The sequence below is a fragment of the Chrysemys picta genome, chromosome 21, assembly GCF_011386835.1.
Source record: "Chrysemys picta bellii isolate R12L10 chromosome 21, ASM1138683v2, whole genome shotgun sequence".
Taxonomy (NCBI): domain Eukaryota; kingdom Metazoa; phylum Chordata; order Testudines; family Emydidae; genus Chrysemys; species Chrysemys picta.
In genome coordinates, this window is record NC_088811.1 from 18111515 (window position 1) to 18130563 (window position 19049).

General features: G+C 55.8%; 1 protein-coding gene across 2 annotated transcripts; it reads right to left on the reverse strand.

The window, feature by feature from the left end:
* Positions 1-576: 576 nt before the first annotated feature.
* SLC25A34 (solute carrier family 25 member 34) lies at positions 577-15205 on the reverse strand. 2 transcript variants are annotated; one of them, XM_024106573.2, is made up of 5 exons: positions 14701-15201; positions 10814-10879; positions 8646-8798; positions 5364-5498; positions 577-2245 (listed from the first exon to the last, which is right to left on the reverse strand). In XM_024106573.2, exons 1-5 carry the CDS (start codon positions 15100-15102, stop codon positions 2063-2065), a joined length of 939 nt encoding a protein of 312 aa, XP_023962341.2. In that variant the 5' UTR covers positions 15103-15201; the 3' UTR covers positions 577-2062. The 2 variants fall into 2 exon arrangements, with proteins under 2 accessions (XP_023962341.2, XP_065431378.1); XM_065575306.1 differs by lacking the exon at positions 5364-5498 and having other exon boundaries at positions 14701-15205.
* Between the last annotated feature and the right edge of the window lie 3844 nt (positions 15206-19049).

Genomic DNA, 19049 nt, shown 5'->3' on the forward strand with positions numbered 1-19049 from the left:
TGCTCAGAGCAAGTCTCGGCGTGATTGTTAAAGTTGACTCTGCTAAGGGCCAGATTCTCAAAAGCTCATCTCCCAACTGCACCCCATCCTAGTGCCCCTCTGAAGGCCTAGTGCAAGGGCAGCCCTGGTATCTTGGGAGTGGGTATCGTCTAGGGAGGGGGGCGGTTTGAGCCAGGGGCAGTTGGTGCCGTGGTGTGCGGATGGGTTTTTTTTTGGTGGTGCTGGCCCAAGGGGGGGGGGAATCGAAATCTGTCACGAGAGCTCCCAGCTCCTTACGCTGCAGCAATCTCATCTCCTTTTCCGGGTGTGAGGGTACAGGGAGAGCCCACTGCTGCCATGTTCCCTTGGCAAAACCAGAGATGCCCCTGCATCGGTTCAAACTTGCTGGTGCCTGAAATTCCCAGCCAGGAGGCCCGTCCCCAAATCTCCCCCCCAGCTGTGTTCACTGGCAACACACTGAGATGGGTGTGATGCGGGTGTGATTTGGGCACCGTACTCCCAGAAACAGGTGGCTGGCACAGGGAAGAGGGAAAGGAACCTGGTTCAGCAGCAAAATTAAAACCCACTGGAGAGATGTAAAAGTAAGAAAGTAGAAAAAAATCTTTTATTTGATTGCGGCAAGCGGCCCGGAGCTGGGGCTGTGGTTCCAGCATCTGCTGAGTAGAAGTGAACGCTGTGCTGAGAGCTGGTGACCCCTGCACAGAGCGGGCAGCACTGGTTTAGTAGCACCCAGCGCGTGCCGGGCACTAGGGCAGGGTGAGATTAAGGCTTAGAGATGTGGCAGGCCCAAATTGTCAGAGCCCAGGACTTAGACGTCCCCCTTACTCAGGAAGATGTTCTCCTGCTTGCCTCCTGGGAGGGCAGGAGCAGGTCCCAGTGACCCCGCCAGTGGCACAGCATCCTCCCCCGGCACATGCCCCCGGCTGCGTGCAAGGACCTGGGAACACCGAGCGCAGCCTGCACCTGTGGGTGCAGCCAGGCTGAGCAGAGCTGAACTCGTCCCTGCAATCTGACTGAGCAGGGCTGGGGGGAGGTGGTGATGTGGGGGGGGCCCTGCCTTACAAGGGCAGGGGAAGCAAGGGCCAAAAGTTAACCCCAAACAAGCAAATCAAATTCACCGTGAAACCCAGGCCTGCCTCCCCGCCTTGCCCCACGGCTGGGGGGCTCCACGGCCTCATCGGGGGGCAGCCTCTCACCACTTTGCTTCTGGCTGATCTTGGTTCCTGTGCCGTGCCTGGTGTCTGAGCGCCTGGAACTTCTCGCAAGCCAGGGATGGGCACAGTGCCAGGGCACCCCAGGCTGGCACCATGCTGGGACTCGGCGCTGCCAGGTACGTGCTCCGTAGGACGTAACAGTCCACCCTTCCCTGCCGCAGCTCCTGGTACAAGGGGTTAAATGCGATTTACTCAGGGAAGAAGGCCAAGGCCTGCACCGGGGAGCACCTCCTTGAACAACGCTTAGGAACGGCACTGGGTCCCTTCAGTCCTTCCAAGGCCACGTTTACCTGGCAAGAATCCACCTGGCACATGTATCTACCCACCTCTTTACAGCATCAAAGCACTCTGCAAAACGTCAGGTCGTTTAATCCTCACAACTGCCCTCTGAGGAGGCACCTAGGAAGATCCCCATGTCACAGATGGGGAAACTGAGGCACAGCGCGGGGCGATGGGCTTGCCCGAGGCCCCAGAAGGGAGTCAGTGTCAGAGCTGGGATCAGAACGCAGACCTCCTGGCTCCCAGGCACACGGACAGAGGACAGCTCCCTCTCGCTCCACAGCAGCTGGCCAGCGCTCCTGGATGGAAGCCCGCTCTTGCTCTGCGCGGTGGCTGCAGGTGGGAGCCTATTGTAGGCAGTGGAGTTGGACACAGAGCTCCTCTCTCCTGAAACCCTACAAATCTGGGGGATTTCAGCACCCCCTGAAAGTTCTGAGCTGACTGCCTGGGCTCCTAGACTGCCGTATCCCCCTGTCCCCCACTTCTGGTCCCATCAGGCGGGCGGAGAGACCCCCAAGGCCACGCGCAGGTGATCTTGTGGCAGGATCTGCCCACGTAGCCCCAGGGGCTTAAACGCCATGTTGCTGGTGGCGGTAGGTGAGCTTCCTGAGTTCGTCCCAGAAGAGCAGGCTGAGGATGGTGTGAGGCCCCAGGCGGAGGTAGGCAGGACCGATCCCTTTGTACAGAGCCAGGATGCCCTCTTTCCTGGAGATCTGCACAAAGCAGTCGAGGAACCCTCGGTAGTGCTTCCCCTGGGGACAGGAGAGACGGAGAGGCATCAAAAACCTGCCCCAGCACACACAGGCCTCCGCTCACATTTAATATACATGGGTCTGGTCTACATGCTATGGTAACTCACTGATTGTAAGGCCAGCAAGGACCACAATGACCATCTAGTCAGGCCTCCCGGCTGAGACGGGCCAGAGAACCTCAGCCAGGAATTGCTACAGCAAGCTCATAACTTCTGGCTGAGCTCATTTGGGGGAGGGATAGCTCAATGGTTTGAGCATTGGCCTGCTAAACCCAGGGTTGTGAGTTCAATCCTTGAGGTGGCCACCTAGGGATCTGGGGCAAAATCAGTACTTGGTCCTGCTAGTGAAGGCAGGGGGCTGGACTCGATGACCTTTCAGGGTCCCTTCCAGCTCTATGAGATAGGTATATCGCTATATACATACATATTTAGAAAGACATCCAGTCCTGAGTGACTGACTCTGAGTACTGGAGACTCCACCACTCCCAAGGATTAATTCCTCCCTGTTAGTAACAAGCACCTTATTTCTAGTCTAGCTTCAGCTTCCAGCCACTGGATCTCATTGTCTTTTTCTGCTAGATTCAAAGAGCCACCTACTACCAGAACTCCCTTCCCCACGTAGTCACGCGGGCTGCAATCCAGTCACCTCTTCACCTTCTCCCGTGAAATGAACCCGCCAGAGCTACTCTCTCACTAGTTTCCCAGACGTCAGAGCATTCCTGTGACATCTTTCTGACCCTCGGCCATTTGTCAACATCCTTTTCGATGTGTGGACACCAGAACCAGCCAGAGGCTCCAGGGATGGTTGAATGGTGTATACAGAGGTAACCCTGCCTCCCTACGCCTGCTTTTCTCCGGCTTTAACATCCAAGCCAGGCCAGATTTTCAGAAGAGCTGCGCACGTTAGTGCTGAGTGCTACTGAAAACTCCCCCCCCCTCCCCCCGAGCTCAATAAACAGAATAATTCACAATGCTCTGAGCCCCTTATCCAAATGCTGCAGACAGTGGTTAATTAGTCCTCACACTAGTCTGTTTGGGGGAAGCCAACACTACTTAGCCCCATTTTACTGATGGAAAAACTGAGGCACAAGCAGTTCTATTTTGTAGTCCCCCCGCCTCCCCACTCCCAAATTACAGCTTGTGACGCTTGCAGTGCACGGCCCCTAGGTCTCAACGGGACAGTGACAAACACACACCAGTCTGGTTCCTCTGTGTGCCAGTATTGTTAAAATAGGTATTAGAGTTAGAGAAATGTTTTTAGACTTTATGAAATGCTTGTAAGTAGTTGCCTGCATTCATCTCACAATATCTGTAGCCCCGGTTAGAACATTTGCTGTGGGACTGTAAGTCATCAGGCAGGAGAGAAGCATTAACGAATGTGAAATACTAGTTTCCAACAGGTGTTGGCTCCGACCCAACCAAAGAGGCCCATCAACGCCAGGCAAAGCACTGTGGAACATCAGAGGACAAAAGACTTGGTCGATTGCTCCCCTTCCCCCCCACGAGGAGGAGACTTGTAACTGAATTCCTTCCAGCAGCTGAATGTGCAACTTGAAGCAGAAGCGGGGAAGGGATAAAAAGCCCTAGCAAGGAGGAACTTGTGTCTTTTATGCTGCTTGGACTCTAAAGCGCAAGGAATTCTAAGTATAAGCAAAAGATGCCCAGTGTTCGCCATGGGTGAGCCCTAAAGGACACATAGAGCCTGCTTATTATAGACGCTTCTCTTACCTTTTGAAACTTAAGACTGTAACTCATTTGTATGTGTCTGTTTACCACCTTTAACCCTGTAAGGAACTCTCCTATTTCCTTTTCCTAGTTAGTAAATCCTCAGATCGTTTATGACAGGATTGCCTCCAAGCGTTGGCTTTGGTATGAGACTCCAGGTCAGTTGCACCTTAGATAAGTGGACTGGTCCTTTGGGACTGGGAATAACCTGAATCTTGTGATTTTTGGTATAAGGGACCATCTCTCACAAAGGCAGGCTTACTTGGGTGGCAAGATAGATCGGCGTACCCAAGGGGACTGTCTGTGACTCCACGGTAAGGCCGTTATAGTGTCTGAGCAGTTGACGCTTGGTATAGGACTCACAACCAGTTTGGGGTTTGTGCCCTGGTTCTTAGCAGTCTGCCCTGAGGTTGGCACTCACGCTCTGGAGCCACCAGGGCAGCTTGACGCACCTTTTTCACAAAAGGGTGGGTTTTGGATTGAAACAGGTAAAGTATTGAAAATCACGGTTCAATAACAGAGCCATTAACGAGCCAGACTGGGTTGCCAGTTACCCCAAAGTGAGATTGACCAGCCTGCGCCGGAGTAACTGAGGGCAGAATCTGGGTCCTTTGTTTTCATTTGAAAACCTGCGAGATGTTGCACTTTTGTGGACAAGACTGGGCCAAATGCCACCAGGTCTCCTCCACCTCCAGTGGGAACCGTTCACCCTGTATCTGGCCCTCGCGAGGGTTCTCACATCCTTGTGAGCTCTCAGCTGGACTCTTGCAACATACACGGACACACGCTCCTCAGATAGGGCCGAACCTGGGTGCAGCCAGCTTCAGGGGCTTTCCCACCTGTTCTGCACCGGCGTCTGGGTGGAAAACTGTCGACTCTGATCTGTGGAGCCCTTCTATGGGTTGGGTCTCCCAGCAGCCAGGCCCCACCTCAGCAAAGGTCAGCTGAGCAGAGATGCTCAAATGAGCAGCCCTGCACTGGAAGCCTGGGGAGCTGTCAGCAGGGTGATCTCCAAGGAGGCCCCACCGTTCTGGGATTCACTGCCCCATTAGTCCAGCCGGGCTCAGGAGGGTGCACGGCTCAGCTGGTCACTCGCCGTGGGGCTGGCACATAGCGGCTCGGAGGTGGGTGGGGTTGGTTTAGTCCGGGGCTGGCTGCCTGTGCCTGGCCTTGAGCGGCATGGTGCGGATTTTGCTTTTAAATGCTGTGAAGTTGCGTGCGTGCAGTAGACTGGTGCACATGACGATGCTCCAGGTAGCACGGCCTAGTGGACTGAGCACAGGGAGGCGAGCCAGGAACCTCTGGGATCCAAGCCCAGGTCTTCTGCAGCCTGCCTGTACAGCCCTGCCATCAGTAAACGGGGATCTGGCCTCCCAGCTGCGGGACATACTTACCATGCCCCGCTCATCCACGGGCTGGTTATAGAGCCTGGTGCTGACCACATCGAAGGGCGTCATCGCCACAGCCACAGCCACGCTGCTGATCATGCCTCCCGCCAAGGCCACCATCCAGCTGCCCTCCTTGAACCACTGCCAGACATGGGACCAGTTAGACTCATCCCCTGCACCAGCTCCTGCCGCTGGGGTTGCAGCTGCCACGCGTTGCCATGAGAATGAGAACGTCACCATCGCCAGAGCAACGGAGATGACACGTGCGTGCAGGGAGGAGGCCAGGTAAATGTGGGGGGAAGATGCAGCTGTCTAGGGATCTCCTCAAGGTGACCCACCATGCCCATTGAGGGTGGAGAAAGCCCCAGGCCCAAACCCAAATCCAGACGCCCCTGAGCTCCTGGGCAGGGCCAGAATCATGAAGCTGGCTCCAAATTTCACAAATGCTCCCTTCTGTGTCATGGGTCGAACCAAACCCTTGAATCGGACGCCCCACCCACCCCTGAACCATGAGGTGTTCAAAAGCTGAGCCCAATCCGCCCCAAACTTGGCTGGTTCCCCCCCGCCCCCCCCCCATCTCTCTAATGGGCCGAACTGGACCCCTGGATCCGAATCCTGAACCACAAGGACGACAAAATGCTGATCCACGTGTGCCCGAGACACAGAGGTGCAATTAATTCCCACCCCTAGGGGGCAGCAGACGGGCCTGTTGAAGCAGCGACTGGCACCGACAGCATGAGGGGAGATGGCCCAGCCCTCTAGGTGCCCTCTTCAGGCAGCTGTTTATCTCTCTGTGGGCTGGGAGCAGCAGGCGTGCCCCAACCCGCTCACCCGGCCCCGCTGTTATTTTTAGCTTTGATGATCCAGGCAAAAAGCCAGGATAAAGCGCCTTTTAAGCAGCGCGTCAGTTCCGCTCGCCATCCTGCACGTTCGCCCGCACCAGAGCCCTGTTGATCTTGTGGTGGGAAAGCACTGAGTCAGCGCCAGGAGGGATCGACTCGAGGACAGAAGCGCTGTTTTTCTGAGTTACATGAGGAGCAGAGCCGGCCTGTCAATCTGGGAGGCTGCTGACTGGCCAGCGCGGAGGGGAGCAGAGGGCAGGCTATGAGACCGCCTCACCCACCCACCCCCACTTCTGGGGAGTTGGAGTGGGGGTGGGGGTTAAATCTGGCAGCCCCCTGGTCTTCCTGGCAGCTGTTTGCTTTTCTGATCATGAAGGCCTGAGTCAGACCTGATTGGGGGAAATAGGCACCACTGTCTCTAAGGGAACAAAGACCGATGTGAAACGGACACCAGCTCCGGCTCCCACCAGTCCCTCCTGGAGCGTGCAGCAGGGGAGCTCGTGTGTGTGGTGGGCTAGTTCTGTAGATCATGTGAATGAATCTGTTGCAAGGAAGTTCCTATAACAGAGGGAGCCGGAACAGAGAGGTCCCCTGCCGGCGGCTGCCTTTCCTTCCCTGATCCCCACGGTCTACAGAGTCTGGATGAATAAGTAAGAAGCTGCCTGGCTCAGCAGTTGACGCTCTGCACTGCCCCACTGGAGCCCTGAGTTTGCTTCCAAGGAGTGGGGTCACTCCACGGGGTGGCTGAATCCACGCACGAAGGACGGATTCCTCCTTGGGGATCTAAAGCAGGGGGAAATGAAGGCAAGGAGCCCTGGGTGGGGAGCCGCGGCATGAGCATCATCTCTGAAGAGATACTGCAAGCGACTGGACCAGCGACACTGGGACACAGATGGCTCCAGAAACCAGGCTGGGGCTTCGTGGCTGCTTGTCTAAAATGACAGGCCTTAGAGGCCCACTGTGACGTTGCACCCACCCCATAACGCTTTGTGGAAATACGCTTATGAATGTAAATATGACATAACTGGGCATTTGGGCAGCTTCTTTAGAAAGGAATGTGCAGGTTAAGTGCCCAATCAAGAAACACTTAACGGACAATGGATCTTAAAAGGCTCCAATCCACATAAGAAGTCTACCTGAGGACGTTCAAGGTAGCATGTGAACAATGGCTGCTACCTGTAAGTTCTGAGTCATGCATGGACATGTGACTTGCCCATGTGACTCCAAAACTCCATCTTGTAGCTGGATTCTACACAGGGGAAGGGAGGGGGACCACCCACATGAGAAAGTCTATTTAAACCTCTGGGAGACCCCTCCATTTTGTCTTCAGCTGGCTCAAGAGATATTTGGGGGTGGAGAGGCTGATACCTGAAAGAAACTGGAACAAAGGACAGTAACCAGAGGGGTGTGAGTGATTGCTGGACCCAGACTAGAAGGAGACTAGTCTGTAAAAAGAAGCTTATTGGAACTCCTCTGAGGGTGAGGTTTTATCTCTATTCAGTTTTCTTACTGTATTAGGTTTAGACTTGCGTGTTTTATTTTAATTTTGCTTGGTAATTCACTTTGTTCTGTCAGCTGTTACTTGGAACCACTTAAATCCTACTTTTGTATTTAATAAATCAAGGGAGGGGGCATCCGGTTTTCGATTGGAGCGCCTGGTCGAAAAGGGACCCTGGCAGCTCCGATGAGCACCCCTGACTGGGCCTCTTAAAGTCTGGTTGGCTGCACGGGGCTAAGGCAGGCTACGAGTCTGGCTCCACACAGCTCCTGGGAAGCAGCAGCATGTCCCTCCAGCTCTTAGGCGGAGGGACAGCCAGGGGAACCACAGCCAATGGGAGCTGTGGGGGCAGCACCTGCGGGCAGGGGCAGCACACAGAGCCCCCTGGCTGCCCCTCTGCCTAGGAGCTGGAGAGACATGCCACTGCTTCCCGGGAGCTGTGTGGACTTCCTCTGTCCCCGGGAAACGCCTGAGGTGAGTGATGTCTGGAGCCCATACCCCAAACCCCCTGCCACAGCCCTGAGCCCAATCCCGCACTCTGAACCCCTCATCGCCGGCCCCACCACAGAGCCTGCACCCCCCGCCTGGAGCCCTCTCTCCGTCCCGCATCCCAATGCCCTGCCTGAGCCTGGAGCCCCCTCCCACACCCAGAACCCCTCATTTCTGGCCCCACTCCAGAGCCTGCACTCCCAGATGGAGCCTTGCACTTCAACCCCCTGACCCAGCCCAGTGAAAATGAGCGAGCGACAGAGGGAGGGAGGATGGAGTGAGCGTGGGCGAGGCCTGAGAGAAGGGGCGGGGTGGGGCCTGAGAGAAGGGCGGGGCAAGGCAAGGGTGTTCGGTTTCCTGCAATTAGAAAGTTGGCAACACTACTCCAGAGCCAGGCCCCATGGTCCTGCCCATCTCTCACCCCATAGGGGCCAAGCAGCCCCTCCCACCACTGCTCACCTTGAGCTTCTCGACCCACTCTTTGGCTGATGCAAAGGTGGCCAACTGCACTGCAGAGCCCACCATGACGCGGGGCACAGCGCCGTTCACACCCCGCCACAGGCCCACGAGCCCCTGCTTCCTGTAGATGGTCTCAAAGGCGCTGGAGACGCCCTAGGTAGAGAATCAGAGAGGTGAGGAGATATTAAAGTGGCAGAACACAGGAGGATTTAGGGATCTTTGGGAGGAAGGGGGGAATCTCTGGGTCGGTCCAGTACCCCAGTGGGCAGGGCGTGCTGCATCCAGTCAGCGGCTCTGATGTAGCTCAGGGCCACCTGAGTGACCCTGTGCCAAGGACGCAGCCTAGCAGAGGATGTGCTTGTAAATTAGTATCCGAGATAAGCCGGGCTGCACCATACCCAATAATTGGCAGGATTCCACTTACATAATCCCCTTACAGGCGACTTCGCGGCTACGCCCCGCAGCCTGGGACAGACACGTACAGTGTGTCCTGGCCACCCCGTACCTACGGCCCACGAGGAGGCCTTTGCTTCCACCGCCCCTAGGAGCGGAGCCAATAAAAGTGCCGAGGACTTTGGAACCTGCTCCGTGCGGCTGCCGCGCAGAGAAACACAAACAGCCTGGTGGAGCCAGAGTCCCCAGCAGCAAATGGCCCATGACAACAATCCGCCCCCCCAGGCCCGTTCCTCCCATTCAGCAACTTTCTTGTTGAAAAACACTCCGCGTCGTCATCTGCAGGAGCGTTAATGGGAGTGAGTCACCGTGTACAGAGCAAGGCAGCAGCGGGAGACTCAACAAAGGGGCCCCCGGAGGGAACAGGACCAGTGCACTCCAGGGGAACAGGCATGAAAACCCAGTGGTTCCCTGATCCACTCAAGTGCAAGGGTCCTTCACGCCAAACAGAACAGCCAGCACACGCAGACAGCATGTGCTGCTACATGTCACACATTCACCACGTGTGTCATGGACACATGCACACACAGCCACCATTCATGTCACATCCATGTAGCCACCTGCCACACATCACACTCAGGCACACACATCCACTGCCCTCGCCGTTCTCATGGGCACCCAGGCATTTCCACTAGATTTGCACACATGGACCCAGCATGCACTGCATGGCACACTTACATATCCATGCAGGCCCACTTGGATTTACTACGCAAAAAACTACATGTGCACACACTCATCTCACATGCACACACACACTCACACGACCCCCATAGTGCTATACATTCAGACCCCCTTTGCACATCGTCCTACTGTGGAGAACATAGGAATTCTCTGTATTGATTTTTATTACTCTAATATAGCTGCACATAATCTCTGTGGGTTTGGACGCTGAGGTGCTGCTGACTAAAAGGCAGCTAAGGGTTAAATCCTGCAGGACCCATGGACAATGGCTGAAGACAGAATCAATCCCCTGGTGCGCAGTGGGACAACACCGAGAAGCTACTGTGCAAAGAGCAGGAAGTCTGGAGACATGCAGAAACTAGTCTGGCCAGGTTCAGGTGCCCAGCACATAATCACAGGCGATCATCAGGTGGGACTGGGTTGTGGAAGGGATAAAAAGACAACCTGTGATTTCAGAGGGCAGAGATACTGATGGGGTGACAGACTATCCAAGATGCAGCCATTACAAGATGCAATTTGTCTCCCCACAGCTGGGTGCCCCGTGGACCCTACTGGCAAGGAGAGGCTTAGGTTAGGCGACAGAACCCATTTTATTATTTTAACCCTGTTTCTCTCTGCTCGTTAAATTTCAGTGAACCAATAAACCAAACTTGGCTTTGATCAAGCTGCCCAGAGGCACCACAAGTTCACACTGGTCACAAGCTCCGGAGAGAATTCTATACCCCGACTCAGAGCCGGAGGGGTCAGAGGCGGTAATATGATGTGTAAAGGGGAGAGGGTTTAGCCAGGTGACCCCTGAGATTCCATTTAAAAGAGGGGCCTAAAGCGAGAGAGACAGAGAGACCCAGCTGCAGCTCACCCTGGAACCCCAACACGGATACATACACAACGCACACTCGACACCCAGCACAGCCACGCAGTCCCCGCAGCGTCCTGTGCACACAACACTCCTCATCCCACCACCAGCGTTAACTGCTCCAGGTCACACGCACGAACCAGGGAGGACTGGGCAGATCCCAGAACCCGCTGCTCACCTGGTGGTTGTGCTGATGCCCCACAGCCATGGCTGCCACCGTCTGGGCTTGCAGATGCGTTTTGACCTGTCACGATGAAAGGGAATTGGCCAGGTTAGAAAGGAGCAAGTTGCCAGGCTGCACCCAGCCCCTCGTAGCAAGTGAGACACCCGTGTGGTGGGGCTGGCTCACTGAACCACTCCAGCTCCTCCTCGTCTCTTCCCGTGCAAGGGAGTGAAGATCCAGGCCCCAACTTGCAACCTGTCCTAGTGATGGGGGAAACAACAGGGCACCCACCTCCATGGGCCCCACCCAGACTCATCACAAAGAGCTCAAGTCCAGGAGGTCCTTTCCCAAACCCTCCCACCGACGCCATCTGGGTAGGCGCCGCTGCCAATGATCCAAGTGCCACCACTGCTGTGACCCACATTGGGAGCCAGCATCCTCCCCCCATGCTCCCCTCACAAGGGTATAACTTGACTAACAGGAAGTTTCTTCTCTAATTTACCCCCCACGGGTCCACTACGGGGTTTATTGCATCCTTGTCTGAAGCAGCTGGTGCTGGGACGTGACACTAGAGTAACTGGACCCCGGGTCTGATCCATGTCACAATTCCTCTGCTCCTACACTGAGCAGGGTCAGACCTTCGCACGGGAGTCCTCTGAGGAGGAGCAGGGGAGCTGCTGGAAGTGGGGTTGGGGGTCCAGTAGGCGTCTACCTGTTAGCTTAGAGGCATGAGGCCTAGTGTTGTGGCCAAATTCCGCGTTGGTTAAGTACATTTCGCCGCCCTGAATACCGCTGTGCTTTCATTCACTTCCTCTCCTCAGCAGCTGTATCACGTTGCTGTGCGCTGTTAAACAGCTACCACATCCCACCCCAGAGATGGCTGCATTTACAGTAGTGGGGGAAGTGATTCCAGGTTGCCAGGCTGCACCCAGCCCCTCATAGCAAGTTAGACACCCATGTGGTGGGGCTGGGTGCAGCCTGGCAACCTGGAATCGCTTCAGGATGAAAAGCACTAGAGAAATCCTTATGCCCCTTCAGCTGACCCCCTTCTTGACATGCTAGAAACCAATCAAGAGCTTGTGATCTAGTGATGTTAAAGTGGCTTTTGGATCAGTTGACTGGTGACCAACTGGCACCGCCGATGGGTCACGTGGGTTTATTACCAGGGAAGGAATTTACTTCCCCAGACTCACCCGAGAGCACACGTTCCCTCTGCTAAGCCAAGGAGTGGGGCTCCGTCCACTCCCGGCCTTGATTTTCTTTTGGCAGAAGCAGATGGCATTTGATTTCCTCACAATTAGTGTGAGCTCAGCAGATGTGATTCCGAAATCAGAGCTGAGGAGGGGGAAAAGTATAACCCCACCATCCGCACTCACCCTTCACCCACCTGCCTGGGTTCCCGTCTAATGAGACTGATTTGCGGGCTGCTAGGGGGAAAGGGTCCCGCGGGAGCTCAGGCACCTGGGAAAAATGAAAAATTTGCCTCTTTGTAAGCCTGCCTGTCCCCCCAGCACTCCCCCGAGCAGAGAGGAGCTGGGGGGGGGGGGGCGTTGCATGAGTCTCTGCCTGGCTCCCTTTCAGACTTTGAGCCCTGTTTTCTTCCCTTGCAGCTGTCAACCCCCAGTCTCTCCTCCTCTCCAGAGCCCAACTAACTCCCTCTTTAGAGGGCTGGATAAAGGTCATCACCACCTCAGCTTGGGCTTCACAGGAGCGACTGTGGCAGCCCCAGGGCAGACCCCCCAACGCAGCATCTCAGCTGAGCTCAGACGCTGCTCCCAAGCCACCATCCAGACTGAGCAGCTGTGTGCCCATGGGCTGGTCTCCCCTCCACCGACTCTCATAACCCTTCCATCCCCATCCAGAGCAGTGACCCCAGGCTGAACGGTTTCTCGTATCTGTTTTCCCCACACACCCCAACTCTGCCAGTGTCCCCAGGCCTGACCCACAGAACCCTGGTTGCTCCAGTTCTGACCTGTCCACCCCAGCTACGCCAAGCCCCTCAGTCCTGACCACAGCCCCTCTGCCTTTGTCTTGGGTTCTCCCCTACAGTTCTACTAGCGCCCCTCAATCCTGACCCACAGTCTCCCTAGTCTGCCCCCACTCCGACAGAGGCCCCTCTCCTGTGACCTGCTGTGCTTCAGCCTAGCTCACGCCCAGGTCCGCCCGGCAGAGAGCATACCAGATTTGGTGGTACCCTTGCAAGGTGCACGGAAAGGGACTTGCCAAGGCCAAGACCAAACCCTCTCTCTCTCTCACAACCTTATTAAGATTGAACCCAGGTGTCCGGCGCACTGCAAGTCTCCTCCAGAACTCATTGCCCCATGGAACGCACCCCACCCAAACTGGTCTGTAAACACTCCAGCAGCGCAGAGATGGGCTGACAGGGACGGGCAGGTGGGGGCGATGGCTGCGGGCCAAAAGAGTCATCCAGCTGCTCTCCCAGCTCAAGTCCCCTGCAGGGCCCCTGTGAGCCATCCCTCTGGCACTGCTGGGAATTCTTCATACAGGCCAGGCTGGGAAGGGGGCCATAAACCAGGTGCTTCACAGGGACTCCAGATGCAAACCCAGGCCTTAATGACCCAGAAATGTCACTGGAGGCCACCCACCGAGTGACACTGACACACGATGCAGCATAAACACGATGCACGTTCATAACAACTTTACAGGTGGCAGGAGCCCTCGTCTCCCCCCACCCCCTTCCGTTGACCCACTTTCTCTCATTAGAGACCCTGGTGCTATCCAGATGGGAGCTGCCACTTCTATCAAAGGGAAATCATAAGCTGGGGGGGACCCCACTCTCCTCTCAGGAAGCATAGGAGCTTTTCCAGCAGCAGAGACAAGGATACAGTTAAAACCTTTCTGCAGGAGAACGGGGCCTGTGATAGTCTAGCCCTCCCTTGTGTATCTATGGGGCGCGGTGGTGCTACTTTCTCAAAGAACATTGCGCTGAAGTCCTGGGTCAGTCTCAAATATTAACCTCCCCTCCCTCTTTTGTTTCTGGTCGGTTCTGTGGTCTCAGGGGGGTTTGGTTTGTTTCCAGGCCCGTGGGCGAGGTTCCCGCCCCTCACCAATGTTGACAGCTGGCTTGGAGGTTACCACCAGCTCACCTATCCATGCACAGCTCTGGGGGCTTTGGCATGGCGGGGTTTGTGGGTGCATTTGCATCAGTTTCACCCATTTGGGTTGCACTTGGGGTTCAAACAAGCCCCGAATCTCCATGCAAAATGCAACTGGGGCCGATCCGTTCCAGACCGAGAGTTGTTATTATGGGGGTGATTCTCCACCCAGAGCCACGGGGGGAGACAGAGCTACCCGCTTGCGGGCTGAATGGCCACGCGTGGCACAGCTCCCTGAAGGGATGTGGCCCAATATCTAGTTTGCTCCCCCAGGAGGGGTCTCCTGGGATAAGGGAGCTACTAGCCTGGTACCGTGTGACCACAGCATCCCAGCTGCCCCACAAGAGCCTCCCCCAGCAACGCAGCCCCCACCTCCGCCCCTATGGAGAATCACACCACTTTTCCGCTTGCAGGGGGCAATCTACGGAGCCGCCCCGGCAGTGACCCCGAGTCCTGTCCCCTCCTCGCCCCAACCAGCCCCCTGCCTTCCCCCTAACTCACAGGGGCAGCAGTCCTCCAGCACACCCAGCAGCGGGGGCGGTTTCCCCAGCACCTGCCCAGGGGGCCAGGTCTCCAGACCCTCCCGCAGGCGTCTCGCCGCCCCCAGCCCTGACCTGCCGCCCCCTCTGGAGCCGGCCGCGGGTTTGTTTCCACCGCCCCGCCGCTGTTCGGGGGGGAAGCGGAGACGAGTCCTGCGGCCGGGCGGGTGGATGGAGGGAGACCCCAGGGAAGGCACCAGCCAGCGGGGCAGGGCGGGGGCACGGAGGGGCCGCGGCGGGGACTCACCAGATACGCCGGGCTGCCCACAAACGCCCCCAGCGCCCCCGCCACGGCCCCGGCCGCGACGGTGCCGCCGGGCCGCTGCGTGAGCCCGCGGTCCTCGGCGTGCGAGTAGCAGTAGAAGCGGACCCCGTTCATCAGCCCCTGGTAGAGCAGCCCGGCCGCCAGCCCCTTCTGCAGCCCGCGCAGCCCGTCGGCCCGGCTCACGGCCGCCAGCGCCGGCAGCACCCCGCGGTAGTGCCGGCGGTAGGTGCCCCGCGGGCGCAGCTCCCCCTGCAGCTGCAGCCGCGTCTTCACCACCTCCAGCGGGTTCGTGAAGACGCAGGCCAGGCAGCAGCTCGTGGCGCCCAGCACCAGGTCCACGGGCGGCGAGACCGAGACGGCGGGCGGCGGGCGGGCGCGCTCCATGGCCGAGCCCCGGGGCCCCGCGACGAGCCCGGCCCCGGGGGCGCAGGGCGAGCGGCTCGCTCCGGGCACTGCCCCGTCCGTCCCGCTGCGGCCCGGCCCCGCCCCCGGCCAATCAGCGCCGGCCCGGCCCCGCACACCCCCGCCCCGGGGGCTCCGCCCGCCCAGCGCCCCCCCCCCCCCCCCGCACCTGCCGCCCGCCCAGACCCCGCGTGGGAGCGCGCAGCCCCCTCAGGGAGCCGCCACGGGCGGGGGCACAGCCGGGGGGGGGGGTGCAGGGTGACCCATTGAACGGGGATTGGAGGGCACACACAGGCTGTGGGGGAAATGGGGTGACCCACTGAACGGGGATAGTTGGGGTACGCGATCCCCTGAGGTGGCCTGGTGTACGCGGCACAGTCGAGGTACAGGGTGACGCAGTGAACGGGGATAGTTGGGGTACGGGATCCCCTTAGGTGACCTGGTGTATGTGGCACAGTCGAGGTACAGGGTGACGCAGTGAACGGGGATAGTTGGGGTACGGGATCCCCTGAGGTGACATGGCGTACGCAGTGCAAAGTACAGGGTGACCCATTGAACAGAGCACAGTCGGTGTGTGGGCTCCTCCGAGGTGACCTGGTGTGTGGGAGACAGTCAGAGTTCGGGCTCCCCTGGGGTGACCCAGGGTATTGGGGCATGATGGGGGTGCAGGTTGCCCGGGGGTGACCCTGCTATGATGGGCACAGCTGAGGTGGGGTACTCAGGTGGCCCTGTATACTACACAGGCCCGCCCAGCGCCGGTGACATACGGTGATTCAGGAAGCAGGCTGCCTGAGAAAGCACTGGCCCGATTCTTGGCATCCATGGTGTAAACTGACCTTGAGTAAGAGGATCTGAGCTGCTCATGGAGAGTTGCTGCCTGGCAAGGTATTTGACCCTCACTGTTCACGCTCGCTGCGCATGCTGCGTTCATGCTATGACTGGCCCGAGGAGTTGCCTGGCCACCTCCTAGGTGCTCAGTTGGGTCACACACAGCGGGTTGTTGCTCCTGGGAGCCATTCCCTCACCACAGCCTACTTCCTGCTAACGCTCCCCCAGTCCATTGGAGAGAGGATGAGTTGTCGGCCCAGGAGAACGTTTCAGATGAGATGCAGAAGGAGCTGGACTGTTACTCAGGCAGAGGTACACGGCCAGGCTGATCCAGCCAGTAGGGACTGCAAAGGAGAAGCTCTCTCGCCCAGCCTGGTCGTACTCCATAGAGAAGCAAAGGGCAGTGGGAGGAGAGTAGTGATGGCACGGATTCAATTCAGCCGGAGCTGAGCTCTGGTAAATATTTTCAAACCCCTTGGCGGGGCAGTCTTCACGGCTGAGGATGTTAGGGAGATTCCCAAACCCGACCTGGCCTTTGTAGGTGACAAATCTGAGGAATTGTTACAGACTGAAGTGTCACTAGAGGAGGTTTTGGAATTAATTGATAAACTTAACAGTAAGAAGTCACCGGGACCAGATGGCATTCACCCAAGAGTTCTGAAAGAACTCAAATGTGAAATTGCGGAACTATTAACTATGGTTTGTAACCTGTCCTTTAAATCAGCTTCTGTACCCAATGACTGGAAGATAACTAATGTAATGCCAATACTTAAAAAGGGCTCTAGAGGTGATCCGGCAATTATAGATTGGTAAGTCAGTACCGGGCAAATTAGTTGAAACAATAGTCAAGAATAAAATTGTCAGACACATAGAAGAACATAACTTGTTAGGCAAAAGTCAACATGGTTTCTGTAAAGGGAAATCATGTCTTACTAATCTATTAGAATTCTTTGAAGGAGTCAACAAACATGTGGACAAGGGGGTTCCAGTGGACATAGTGTACTTAGATTTCCAGAAAGCCTTTGACAAGGTCCCTCACCAAAGGCTCTTATGTAAATTAAGTTGTCATGGGATAAGAGGGAAGATCCTTTCATGGATTGAGAACTGGTTAAAAGACAGGGAACAAAGGGTAGGAATTAATGGTAAATTTTCAGAATGGAGAGGAGTGGTGTTCCCCAAGGGTCAGTCTTAGGACTAATCCTATTCAACTTATTCATAAATGATCTGGAGAAAGGGGTAAACAGTGAGGTGGCAAAGTTTGCAGATCATACTAAACTGCTCAAGATAGTTAAGACCAAAGCAGACTGTGAAGAACTTCAAAAAGATCTCACAAAACTAAGTGATTGGGCAACAAAATGGCAAATGAAATTTAATGTGGATAAATGTAAAGTAATGCACATTGGAAAAAATAACCCCAACTGTAGGTACAATATGATGAGGGCTAATTTAGCTACAAGTCAGGAAAGAGATCTTGGAGTCATCGTGGATAGTTCTCTGAAGACATCCACGCAGTGTGCAGCAGCAGTCAAAAAAGCAAACAGGATGTTAGGAATCATTAAAAAAGGGATAGAGATTAAGACCGAGAATATCTTATTGTCCTTATATAAATCTGTACACCCACATCTTGAATACTGCGTACAGATGTGGTCTCATCTCAAAAAAGATATACTGGCATTAGAAAAAGTTCAGAAAAGGGCAACTAAAATGATTACGGGTTTTGGAATGGGTCCCATATGAGGACAGATTAAAGAGGCTAGGACTTTTCAGCTTGGAAAAGAGGAGACTAAGGGGGGATATGATAGAGGTCTATAAAATCGTGAGTGATGTAGAGAAAGTGACTAAGGAAAAGTTATTTACTTGTTCCCATAATATAAGAACTAGGGGCCACCAAATGAAATTAATGGGCAGCAGGTTTAAAACAAATAAAAGGAAGTTCTTCATACAGCACACAGTCAACCTGCGGAACTCCTTGCCTGAGGAGGTTGTGAAGGCTAGGACTATAACAGGGTTTAAAAGAGAACTAGATAAATTTATGGAGGTCAGGCCCATTAATGGCTATTAGCCAGGATGGGTAAGGAATGGTGTCCCTAGCCTCTGTTTGCCAGAGGGTGGTGATGGACGGCAGGAGAGAGATCACTTGATCATTACCTGTTAGGTTCACTCCCTCTGGGGCACCTGACATTGACCACTGTCGGTAGACAGGATGCTGGGCTGGATGGACCTTTGGTCTGACCCAGTACAGCCGTTCTTATGTTCTTACGGCAGTGAGCTGGTTTCAAAGGGTCCATGAGGCCCCATGGCTGAAGCCCGGCATGCCCCGCGAGGCAGAAACCCTTGTGCCCCTGTAGGACTGAAGCCGCAGTGGACACCCCTCCCAGGCTAAAGCCCCAAGACCCCCTGCTGCAGCTGAAGCCTGGAGCCCCAAATGTGTGTGTGTGTGTGGGGGGGCTCTGGGAAATAATCTATGGGAATTTAAGCCCTGAGTGACCGAGCGAGCCCGTGGGAAGTTGTTCTAGGCATCCTGAGCTGCAGTGGGGAAGCCTCTGGCTTGGGGAAGGAATAAGCTGTTTGTGGCTTCAAGAAGAAATCTGCAGAATAAGGTGATGTAACGTGGCACACAGCTGGCTGGGGGCTTTATACCCCACCTTGGGAGGAAAACCAGCTGTTTGTCCTGCATTTAACTAATTAAGGATTATGCAAGACACCAGGTATCTACAGTCAGGTCATCTCTGTGCAAGTTTCCCCACGCACAGCTAGGCCCCTGCACCTGACCTGCCACCCCCTCGCACTAGGCCTGGTGTTCCACCAACACAATTATGCCTCTTAAACTTGACCCGCAGCCCAGCTACCCAACTCCTGGCTCCCCACCCGTTCTGGTACCGCACCTCAGTCCTGATCTGCTGTCCCAGCCTGCGTGTTGGTTTAGAATCCAGGTGGTTCTCAACCTATTTACCATTGTGGGCTGCATCCACACAGTATATATACGATCTGTATGGCCCTGAGGATGTCACATGGGCTGCAGGTTGAGAACCACTGGGCTAGACAAATATGCCCTGGAACCATCCACCTCATTGCACTTGTGACAACTTTTGGTCACAGAA

Bases quoted from the DNA above. Each gene is read 5' to 3' on its own strand.
- SLC25A34 (XM_024106573.2), bottom strand. From the start codon at position 15,102: ATGGAGCGCGCCCGCCCGCCGCCCGCCGTCTCGGTCTCGCCGCCCGTG. The intron at 8,799-10,813 runs GTGAGCAGCGGG...TTCTCTACCTAG, and splicing joins GGCATCAGCACAACCACCAG to GGCGTCTCCAGCGCCTTTGA. The intron at 5,499-8,645 runs GTGAGCAGTGGT...CATGTCTGGCAG, and splicing joins AGTGGGTCGAGAAGCTCAAG to TGGTTCAAGGAGGGCAGCTG.